Source organism: Anguilla rostrata, chromosome 6 (genome assembly GCF_018555375.3).
Source record: "Anguilla rostrata isolate EN2019 chromosome 6, ASM1855537v3, whole genome shotgun sequence".
Taxonomy (NCBI): domain Eukaryota; kingdom Metazoa; phylum Chordata; class Actinopteri; order Anguilliformes; family Anguillidae; genus Anguilla; species Anguilla rostrata.
In genome coordinates, this window is record NC_057938.1 from 52,137,470 (window position 1) to 52,149,650 (window position 12,181).

General features: G+C 46.0%; 1 protein-coding gene and 1 long non-coding RNA gene across 3 annotated transcripts in view; both read right to left on the reverse strand.

Annotated features, from left to right (window-relative positions):
• Nucleotides 1-571: 571 nt before the first annotated feature.
• LOC135257593 (uncharacterized) lies at nucleotides 572-3,008 on the reverse strand. The gene is made up of 2 exons (XR_010330678.1): nucleotides 2,943-3,008; nucleotides 572-2,911 (listed from the first exon to the last, which is right to left on the reverse strand). It is a non-coding gene; the product is annotated as an uncharacterized LOC135257593 (long non-coding RNA).
• A 26-nt stretch (nucleotides 3,009-3,034) lies between these two features.
• The window catches only part of usta (uronyl 2-sulfotransferase a), a 71,472-nt gene continuing 62,325 nt past the window's right edge, over nucleotides 3,035-12,181 (reverse strand). For both annotated transcript variants that reach the window (XM_064340461.1, XM_064340462.1), the window contains 3 exons: nucleotides 6,819-6,916; nucleotides 6,376-6,533; nucleotides 3,035-3,753 (listed from right to left, as the gene is read on the reverse strand). In XM_064340461.1, coding sequence (XP_064196531.1) covers nucleotides 3,452-3,753; nucleotides 6,376-6,533; nucleotides 6,819-6,916 — 558 coding nt within the window. In that variant the 3' untranslated portion in view covers nucleotides 3,035-3,451. The remainder of the gene's footprint in view (nucleotides 3,754-6,375; nucleotides 6,534-6,818; nucleotides 6,917-12,181) is intronic.

The window sequence follows — 12,181 nt, forward strand, 5'->3', positions numbered from 1 at the left end:
TTGTAACACTATGTTCTCAGCACAGTCATTACCATTCCTGTGGTTTCACCACCACAGACTGTCGCTAACATGCGATCCTGAGCAGTGGCACAACCTGTCTGTCTACAGGCTGCAGGAGGGCGGGGCTAAAAGTCAAACTCCCACCCTGTGACATCAGACCTCCCCTAGTCCAATCCGGAGCTTCGGAAGGCGGGACTGTCCTCAACAAATCGCACGAGTCGATGAGTAAGGGTTGGATGAGAGACCAGCTCTCCCAAACCCACCCAGGTTGCATCACAGCAAGGTTGGGAGTGCAGTGCACTGATCAGAAGCATGGAAGAGTGTGCCCTCTACTGGTGATCAGGCGTACATGCACCATTCGGCAAAAACATTTTTATTTAGCTGTGATTTCTTTGAGAATTTCAAACTCTCCTTATTTCTATACACATATATTTCCACAGGTTCCCAACCACTGAAATGAATTTCACATATGATCTTCAGAAAAAACACATAAAATAGTAAAAGATGTAGCCTACCTTTTCATTGCGTTTTTTCACCAAAAAAAGAAACCGTAGTGTGATAAACTCAAGAGTTAATTTTGTTAGAAGGTATTTATTTCAAAAGCTGTCCAAGACAACAGATGGTTCCATTTCGAAAAAAAAAACCAAAACAAAAAAAAAAAAAAAAACCCAAAAGGTTCCTCAACAAAGCAGGCATTTAGGCAGTTCAAACGTTTATTTAGGTACTTAAAACTCTGATAAATGCTAATAACAAAGTACTTGATAACTGTTAGATGCCAAATGCTGAAGCACAAATTCTCTCTAAAAACACCTTTTTTTTCCTGAGAAAAAACATCTGGAATGCGACGTATACACATATAATAAATTAAACCGTCAAAAAAGATCATTCGGAACACAGTACACTCTTTTTTAAATACAAAAAGCTGTATATTAAACTGGCATGTGAGTATGACGAGTGAAGTTACACCAGATTATAACATTTATACTACGTAATATTATGTGCCAACTTCTTTTAAAGACAAATTTGTACTGGGGATGACGAGGCACGGGAAAAGGGTTTCGACGCTGAACAAACATCTGGAGGGTTCTGCCTTCTGAAGTTTACAAGTATGTTACAGATTAGGAGCCTCAGTCAGATCCAAATAACGATCAAGCAGTAAACCCTTGGCTGACAGTTTTGTTAGACTAGGTTTGGAAAATTACCGTTCTTAGATTTGCTTGGTGTCAAGCACACAGACTGGGCTTCTTTTTTTTTTTTTTGAAGTAAAAGACTGGTTTCGTTTATGGAAAAGCTTTGAACCGCAACGGCACAACAACATTTGTGCTCCATTTGAGAAAGCACAACAGAAACAACAACAACAATGACGACAACAAAAAAATGCAATGGAACCAAACCCCAATTACTGTACAGTAATGTTTCAACAGATCTCAAAAAACGTCTCATGGTCAGAAGACTGTTAGAACCCTCCCTCTATTCTGCAAGTTAAAATGGAAGAACATTCAACGTTGAATTCTCTGAATTCATATTTTGGTGAACTTGTTCCTGATTATCCTGAATTTATGTTTAAAGACAACATTTCCCAACCGCTGATCAAACCTGCAAATCCTTTTCAAATACTGTCCGGTTTACTGTGATTGGCAGATTCACCTCTAGAGACAGTGAGGCACTGTGAGCCAGCTAAGACAGCCACAGTATTGGCATATTACCAGTACAAACACTGGTACACAAGAACAGAAGTGTATTACAGGTACCTGCGTCTGAATGACGTTCTGTGAAACACAAACAGGGAACAGAGAAAACTTCATTTGATACCGTAACCATGCCGACCCTGGTTACACGCAAAATCATTTTTAGTGATGTTGAAATGATGAAAAAAAACTAAAAAACTAAACAAAACCAAAAACAAAATAGGTTTCTAAGTAAAAAATATACATCTGTCTCTTTGTTTTAATAAAATATCATTATTTAAGGTACTCATTTTTTAATTTGTTAAAATCACAATGATTTGATTTGGAGTGCACATTTGGATCATAAGACGACACAAAGTAAATAGATTAGGAGTCAGCTGCACGAGGGGCGCTCCACGTTAAAATCGGTAAGCTTATCAGCTGATGAAACGCACAGATGCAGGACTGATATCGGTTTAACCCTTTAACGGTGTAAGTTCACAAATACGCAATTAGAATGTTCTTAACCGAACATTCCAATGCTGATGTCACAATCACTACTGGCAAATAAAAGAACTCAGTTCTAGAACACTGACAACTTTTGAAAAAGAAAAAAAAAAAAAAAACATTCTGAAAAGCCTACTCTTCAAAGGGTTAAATGTGCGTCCCCTGTTTGCAGCTCACCGGCCCTCCATTATGATGTCACAAGTCACGCACAGGGACGCAATACAGAATACAGCACTGTTAGTTTTGGTGTTGAAATGTCATTGGCTTGCGTTTTAATGACCGTGACACCCCGCCCCACCTGGGGGAGGCGGAGCCAATCACACAGAGAGAGACCAGTGCTGATAACCCTTTTGTACACTGATGTTCCGTTTCCCACAGTACCCCTAAATCAAAGACCGGACCAAGGAGAAGAGATGACAGATGTGTGGAATAGATGTCTCTACGGCAGCGGGAAGCGGTGGGGCAGGGCCGCAGATTTAAAACAGCGACTCCTGGCATTCCCAGCTGTGAACAAAGAGCTACGATTGGCCGGCCGAGTCGCAGGGCAAAGCTTCCAGCGCCGGGAGCTAGCAACATCGGGCTCTTCTGTCCATCTCTACAGGGCGACATTACACTCAGCAGTGGATGTTCAAACGCTACTAAACACAACTCAGAGTAAGGCTTTCAGATCCGGAAGAGTGCTCGAGAGATCTGGTTCGATCTGGTTCGATCTGGTTCGATCTGTGAGGCGACCAAACCTCTGGCTTTTTGCATTAAGGCGACGCAAACTTCTGGCAAAGACGGGGTTAACGCGGCAGACAGAGTCAGGGGGTCAGGTGGGTGGGCGGGCGGGTGGGACCCATGGGCTATGCTGCGACTGGGACAGCGACCCCCAGACCGCCATTCCTGTGGCGACTTTTCAAGTGCTCTCCCGGCTGGCCCTTACGGCGCTTTACGTCCATCGACAGACGGGTTTCTACGGACGACGGCGGCTTCCGGGGCCACCCGGGGCCAGAAGGGTTCGGACACGCCAGTCTCCCGGACTGAGCAAAGAAAAAAAACAAAAACTTTTAAAAACAAAAAAAATAAAAAATTTCTGAATGCTCTGAGCTCTTGGCACATGATAAGCACACGCTTGTGTCCTCGCTGGGTAGGCACGGCCACCCGTAAAAACACGGATGTCATCGTCATCCACACACCCCCAAGCGACTGGTGGGAATGCTGAAACCTGGAGCGGAGCCCCTCCCCCTTTCCCCGTTAAGCCCCGCCCACGAGCTCGCCCGTCTCCACGGAGACCATCAGGGCTGCGCCAACCAGCTGTTGGCGTCCTCCACGTCGTCCTCGGGCTCCTGCTCCTCCTCCTCGTCCTCCTCCAGGGGCTCCTGGGTCTTCAGGGCCAGGTTGAGCAGGAAGTTGGGCTGGTGGGTGGGCCGGGAGGCCGACTTCAGGCCGATCTTCCTCTTGGTGAGGTGGAACTGCTCCCGGACGAAGTTGTAGAAGTCGTACTCGTACCGCATGCGCTGGTAGAGGGTCTGCAGCGCCTCCAGAGAGGGGGTCTGCTTGCGCACCGTCCCCGTCATGTTCCCCATCTTCCTGTAATCTGCCCGAATTAAGGGGGGGGGGGGGGGGGAGAGGGAGAGGGGGGTTACACACAGGAATGCAATGCTATAGTGCAATTGGGTCAGGAAGGTGGGCTTTCAGCTTAACAGGTCACTGGTTCAATTCCCAGATGGGACATTACCAATGTACACTTCAGTGATGTAATTGGTCTGAATTGATTCAGTAAGTATTCATCCCTACAAAAAAAATTGTATGTATGCAAATAAATAAACAAATAAATAAATCTAAGCTGTGCATAATGGTTAGAGAGCTGGGCTTCCAGAAATGCTGGTTGCAGGTTTGAATCCAAGACGGGGGAACTCTAACTGTACCGCACTTCAGTAGTAGAAATTAACTGTATGTGTATCAAAAAGGTATTTAAAAAGTCAATGGATTTCCTAATGAATTTTTAATCAACCTGAAATTTCTTACTGAAATAAATTTATCAATCGTGTCTCCGGACACACAGTTTCTGGTTTAATTCCAGAAAATACATTAAAAAAAAATAAATTAAAAATACAGAGTAAAAGGGCGCACGGCTCTCTGAATAAGAGCCTAAATGAGAATGTGAATGTGCGGTTCTGGAGCCAGAAGCTGTTACAGTCACAGCCCCGCCCATCTGAACAGGCCTCATGCAAAAAAAAACCAAAAAAAAAGTGACGAGCGCCAGCAAAGCAAAGCTCCCCCCCCCCACCCGTTCTGCGGCTCTGGAGTTCTGGATCACCACACGGCCTTCCGAAAAACTCAGCACGCCCCCCACCCCCGCGCCCCCACGGTTCAAACAGAGTTCACGGCTCCCTCTAGTGCGCGCAGACCGAGTGCGTGGATAAAATAAGTTCCACGTTTTGTTTTGTTTTGTAGAAGACGGATTTTAATTTTTTTCTCCCTAATCTGATGACAGGCAAGTGAACCACTATTTTCAGCGGTCACGCGCTGTCAATCCCAGAATGCACTGGCTCACTTAGAGCATGCGATGCGACTCCTGCCATGAAGTAGTTCTGTAACCAACACAGCAAAAAACTCCTTAGAATTGGAATTGACTACAACTAAAGTAACACTGGGGATAAATTCCTTAGAATTGGAAATGATTACAACTAAAGTAACACTGGGGAAAACTCCTTAGAATTGGAAATGACTACAACTAAAGTAACACTGGGGAAATCTCCTTAGAACTGGAAATGACTACAACTAAAGTGACACTGGGGAAAACTCCTTAGAATTGGAAATGACTACAACTAAAGTAACACTGGGGAAAACTCCTTAGAATTGGAAATGACTACAACTAAAGTAACACTGGGGAAAACTCCTTAGAATTGGAAATGACTACAACTAAAGTGACACTGGGGAAAACTCCTTAGAATTGGAATTGACTACAACTAAAGTAACACTGGGGAAATCTCCTTAGAACTGGAAATGACTACAACTAAAGTGACACTGGGGAAAACTCCTTAGAATTGGAAATGACTACAACTAAAGTAACACTGGGGAAAACTCCTTAGAATTGGAAATGACTACAACTAAAGTAACACTGGGGAAAACTCCTTAGAATTGGAAATGACTACAACTAAAGTAACACTGGGGAAAACTCCTTAGAATTGGAATTGACTACAACTAAAGTAACACTGGGGAAATCTCCTTAGAACTGGAAATGACTACAACTAAAGTAAAACTGCAGACAACTTCTGAGAATTGGAACAGACTCCAACAAAAGCAAAGAACGAATCAGAAAAAGTACTAATGCATAATGTTTGAACAAATCAAATGAAATCCCAATCCCTACACATAAATGGGTTCCTTTTCGGCAATTTTAAATAACGTACACACAAGGTCCACACAGAGGCCTTTCGCAGGAGACTTGGTTTTGCATTCTAAGTCACCGCGACAACGTGACTGACACATGGTCGTCCTTAAGCCCAGTGCCTGTAGGTGTGGATTTAATCTGTGCTGCTGTTCCCACCGTCTCACGGTCACCTGACCTCCTTCAGCAATAGACCAGCTTCCAAGTGCTACCACTCAACATTAAGGGTCACGCAAAACCAATAACATGACCAGTGATTGGGTAAGGGTATTTGTTTTCCACCAATCATTGGTTGTTATTTGTTTTGTATGTGCTATAATGACTTGTATGTGCTCAAGGTCTCACACTCTCACTCTCTCTCACTCACGCTCTCTCTCATGCTCTCTCTCACTCTCTCTCACTCTCTCTCATGCTCTCTCTCACTCCTCTCACTCTCTCTCACTCACACTTACACTCTCACACTCTGAGCCCCCGCTAACCTTAGGGTACTAATTAGCCTGGTCAGGTTCACACTCTGATACGAGAGAAGTGCAGTACACTCAACAACTCCGTGGATGTACTCTGCTGGTAAACAAACTGGCGGGACAGAGGGTTGTGAGTTTCAGACCGCCATGGCAGCACAGAGGGTTGTGAGTTTATGACCGCCATGGCAGGACAGAGGGTTGTGAGTTTATGACCGCCATGGCAGGACAGAGGGTTGTGAGTTTATGACCGCTGTGTCGGAACAGAAGGTTGTGAGTTTCAGACTGCCGTGGCGAGACAGAAGGTTTTTAGTTTAAGACTACCGCAGGGGTACGTGGGGATTTTGGGGGGAGAAGGCCGCACCTGGGCTCTTGTAGATGCTGAGGACGTCGGTGAAGAAGTGAGGTAACAGGCGCTCCAGCAGGAGGAGGACGTCCTCCAGCTCCTCCAGGACCCCCACCAGGAGGAAGTTCTCCAGAACGTTCTGCTTGGCCCGCTCGAGCGCCCACAGGCCAGGCTCCCTGGGCGGAAGACAGTGAGCGCGTCGTCAGGGACGAGCCTGACGCTCTGACCCGTTCACAGAGCCAAGGCCAGAGCCGCTATGGACTCTCTATAAGCTGACTAGTGCACACTGACTGAGTGTAGCCCTCATTAATATAACTGACCAGTTTCTAACATAGCACGCTTGTTATTTTACCAATTTACCACAGGAGGAAATTCCTATCAGAACTGGGTGTGGCCACAGACACAGGAGGTGAGGTATACCTGAACTGGGTGTGGCCACAGACACAGGAGGTGAGTCTTACCTGCACTGGGGGTGTTGCCCGCAGAAATAGGGGATGATGTAGAAGAGGCGAGGATTGGAGCATTCTGGGTAATTCTCAAGGATGCACACATTGATGTCCTGCGCAAGAAAAAGGAAATATTTGAGACGGCCCTTAACAGGCAACCACACGGAAGGGGGGGGAGGTTGCTGCAATGAAGCAGGGGGGTCCATAAAAAAAATCCTGTTAAATCCTGGCCTGGGGGGGGATGTCATGCAATCCTTACAGAAATATTGACATTCTTACACCTGGCCTCTTGTCCTTTAACCCTGCAGGTAGAACACGATTCCAACCCCCTCCCTCCCCTCTCCCTCTCCCCCCCCCCCTTCCCAAATGCCAAAGTGAACCTGGCTGACTTAACTACCGAGAGAAGAAGTGTAACTGAACCTCTCTTCTGCTTAAACAGAGGAAGGGAAAGGAGGGAGAGACCGGTCCTGAAAATATCTGTGAGCTCGCTTTCACTTTCGGTTTGATGACCTCCCCCCCCCCACATTATTTTCTCGTAAACTGATGTAGTTTATTTTCAGACGTTAAATAAACAGAGTGGGGAGATGACAAATGGCCAGGGTGTAAGACCAAGGTCTTTCTGTTGATGTTACACACAGATGCTTTTCAAATCAGTCACAATAATGGATAACAGCACCATTCTTTAGTACGTGGGACCTCACAGATATTTCACTGCTCTCTGCATGTACATGTGGACTGCTGGCTTATTTTATCTTATAATGAGGTAGACAACAGATCAATAGACATCAAAAGAAACTTTATTTAACTTCAATATGAAGCAAACCACACAAATCAAGGAGGATTTAAAGAAATTACTGGAGCCTTTAAATTTCCAAAACAAACACTGAGAATACAATGATAATTAAGATACACGAGTATCCTCGTATAAACCAATCATCATCATGAGACTGTTTACATCATCAGGGAGGATTATTCCACTGGCTTGAAGACTAATGACCTTATGCCAAATATGCGAACAGCTTCTTAACCCAAAATCATTGCCCAAATGGATTTGCACACTGGTGCCACTAGGGGGCAGATGTGAACCATGTTTAGCCCACCCAAACCCCCATACCCCCCCAAAAAAAGTTGGTGAAAAGCACATCTCATCTTCTGGTTGTCATCCCAGAAAAGATGCAGAAACACAAAACCACATCCTGCGAGAAAGTACACAGCTCTTTAAAAACTGCGATACGGTCATGAGAGCGGAGAGGACATCGGGCCGTTCTCACCTGCATCGCGTCAAACAAAACACTGCAGCGTGACCTCAGCCACACTGAGCCTCCGACACCAGCAGCACATCGAGATGGAACCGATCGCCTTCTTTCGTTTCCTACCCGTCTGAAGCGATGCTCAACCAGGCATCATTACACAGACGAGACCCCTGACCGATTAACCAAAGACGCCGGCATGCAGGGCAGAGTGCAAAGGGGTCTAACTTTACACACGTCTGATTAAAGTTCCACAGATGAGCTCAAATCCAAGCCTTAGGTTGAAACCACATACTCAAACTGTTTTAAGCACTAACAACTCCTATACAACAAAATGTCTATACAATACCGACAGCAACAGCAATATACAAATATAAAGCAATAACAAGGAAAATGGCAGCTCACAGCAAACACCCCACCCCCCCCCCCCCCCCCACCATAGATTCCCTGATTGTCTAGGGGCCAGTACATGGAATGCAGGGGAGGGATTTAACTGTTACTGAGAAAAAGAAACTGGAAACAGATCGCTTGGATTAACCAATTAACCACCCACACCACCCGCTGGGGTTTTCTAAGACTTTTTTGTTGTGGTAGAGAACCAGCAGGCATTTATTGGCAGGTAAAAAACCTCCCCAAAATCTCTGTTCTTATTATTAAAAGCTTATTCAGCCATAGCAGCAATTAGCGTACAATCAAAGTTAATCACGTTGCTTCTATATACAAGCAAGATTGTCCAAGAGCCCAGAACAGCCCGTAATACTGTGTATATGATGAAGAAATATCTGGTAAACACACTTAATTCTTGCCTGCACAGATTACAATGTCGGTAAAAGAAAAATATTGAACATTAGTAAATGAGAAATATTACTCAATTGGTAGCGTCTACTCTCACAGCTATTTACAAAAAAAAAAGGATTTGTTTGGCCTCCATGTCCCCCAAACAAAGCCAGCCGGGAGGTCAGAGAGAGGTCTGCAGAGAGACTGTTATCTCTGGCCAAGGACGACGAGACCAAGCCCATGCCTGCGTTCGCTAACCCTCAGAAGAGAAGGTTTTCTGGAATGTTCTTTTTCGAAAGTCAGTGTTCTGGAACTCCGTCGCTTTCACTTACCAGCGGTGATTGTGACATCAGCATTAAGAATGTTCAGTTACGAACATTCCAATTTATATATTTGCGATAAAAGCACAGCGCAATCAGAACAGCAGTATGAAAAGCAATGATAAACCACGTCTTCCTGCTAACCGAAATAAGGCAGGGGGGCGGCCACAATAAAAGCTAAGACAACAGCAGTGCCATGAATAAAAATCCAAACGTTTAAATTAACGAAAAAAGTTGGCGGAGTTGGCGGGGGGGGGCTTCACCTCCGACGCGTCGGACAGCATCAGGTTTTCAAACGGGCCGGCGGCCTCGATCCAAAGGGAAGCGAAACACCCCATTAAAGGCCGAAATCGAAACCCTTCCCCGCCCCGCGCGCTCACGTTTTACACCGCGAACAAGAGGCTCGCAGTAAATAAAGAGTGGCCTGTTTGCTTCGGCTGAGTCGCTGGCTGATATAGGGAAGAGCGTCGGGGCTTTTTCTTGGAAGCGGCCGTTCGTCATGTTTAACGGCCATGGCTGGCCTGCCACCCAAAGGTTAAGCAAAGCCCAGAGACCTCGCGAGGCCCCGAGGACCCCTCTGGCCTATTAAAAAAATTGTCTCGATAAAATCTCGGCCATATCTCAGCCATGTCAAAGCCAGTGCACGCTGTTTGTTCCCAAATCGTACAACTGACAATACCAAACAAAACTTAGTAACCTAGCATATGGGATTCGTCATATTTCTATAGGCAATAAAACACCTTGGGGCCTTCACCTAGGAGATGGCCAGGAACATGTCGACTCTTAATTTACAAACACAAAATCCATACAAGACAGTCAAAGGAGACTATTATTAAAAAATCGCCCCGGTTTTCCGCACCATTCCCAAATAACCACATCCAGGCTCTGGAATCCGATGATGATTAACATTTTTGATCCAGATAAAAAAAAATCAAAGATCAATTAAAACACACACAGAAAAATGTGCACACATGAGGGTTATTTTCCGACAAAAACACAACACATCCATGTGTAAAACATTGGCCACCCATCTGTAAAACTTGGGGCAAGTATCTGGACAATGTTTCTTTAAAAAAATTCGGGGAAGTCCTTCTGTAAAAGATTAAAAAAGCCTTAAATGAACACAGCAGCTCCTGACTGGAAAAGATTAAAACCGCTCGCCAAGGCATTGAGGCCATACGGTATGGTGGTCTTGATCAGGGCATGGGTTAGTCTGCAAGGTCAGAGGAGAACACTCCTCCTCCTCCTCCTCCTCTTCCTCCTCTTCCTCCGTTAAGGTATCCCCCTCATTCCCCTCGCCGGCACGGAAACATCTCCCCTCCCCTCTGTGCCGAGACTCCGCCCCCTCCCAAAGGACGCCGCGGGACGGCGGGACGCTGGCACGGCTCACCCCTCCTCTCATCCGGCGAGCAGCGGCGTTTTTCCCGCTCGAACCCGGGCCCGCCACGCCCGCAGGTAGGAGGCAAAGCCGGCGCAGCTATGCAAACAGGGGCCGGGGCCCTGTCCTGTGCGCCTGAGGCAACAGATGGGCCGCCTGCCACCTCCCAATGCAATTTCCTGAAACGGTCCCCCCCCCCCCTCACCCCACCCCCCCAGTTCCTGCTCGCAACCCCCCCCCCCCCACACCCCACCCCCAACCCCAGTCCCTGCTCGCCCACTCCCCCCCATCCCCCCTCCCCAAACCCCAGCCCCCACCCCCCCCCATCCCCAGTCCCCAGACCCCTCTGTCTCTCTTTCCCGCACAACGGCCTGAACACCAGAGCCGTCGGGCTAACATAAGCAGAGGCTCCGCCCGCCAGGCTAATTCTGAAACTGTGGGTCACAGCGTGAGTCACAGCCAGATGTTTTGACTCTGCCGAGCGAAGAGAAAAAAGAAAAGAAAAAAGGGTACAACGGAGACGGTGGAGACTGCGACAAGGCCGCAGGAACGCGTAACTAAAGCCGCGTTTCCACCGCAGGAACTATACCCCGGAACTAGGAACCTTTTGAGGAACTCAGTGCGTTTCCACCGCAGGAACTAGGGTCTAACAGGCGTACACACAAACACACACATGCACAGACCTATACATATACACACATACACAGGCGTACATACAAACACACACAGACACGTGCACACACATACACATATATACATATGCACACACACAAGCATACATATACGCTCATACACATGCACATGCATACATATATACACACTCACTAACACACACATATACACACACACACGCACGCATACACATTCATACACGCACACATTTAGACCCACATAAGCCGCGTTTCCACCGCAGGAACTATACCCCGGAACTAGGAACCTTTTGAGGAACTCAGTGCGTTTCCACCGCAGGAACTAGGGTCTAAATTTAGTTCTGGGGGCTTTGTTTTACCCCCCAAAACGTTCCTGCTCGGGGGGTAGTACTTTCCGAAAGTACAGGAACCTTTTGGGTGGAGCTTGCAGCGCTGAACATTTCTGATTGGTCGAGTACTCGTAGCGTTTGTGTTGTATTTATTTTCCGCCATTACCCGCCATGTTTGAAAATATGCAGCGCAAACCAATTTATTTTCATAATAACTTAAATCAAACTTGTATGTTATGCGGCGCAGTAGCCTACTACTGGAATTATAACGTGTGCTCTTCTGTTATTTTCTTGCTTTAGTATTCGTTTTATAAAATGCTAAGCATTCGTGCTGGGACAGCATATTACGTAGGCTACCAAAACATTCAAACTGATTAATTCGGTTGCTGAATATTTTCTTCCGGATTTTCTTTGTTAGCCCGTTGTAATTGACTCAAAACGTTTGATACAGTTATGTGAGGTATGCGGTAGTTCTGCATAATTAACATTGGTGATACAGTACAAGCAAACTGGAAATCACCTTCCGCACTTTTTATCCGGGTAAAATAACAGGTTAATTCTAGTAATCTTCCCTTTAGCTTTTTCAGACTGCCGTAATTTTACTCAATTTTACTGCCATTTTTCAATTCCACGAAAAGACTAAAATTGAGTAAAATTACGGCAGTCTGAAAAAG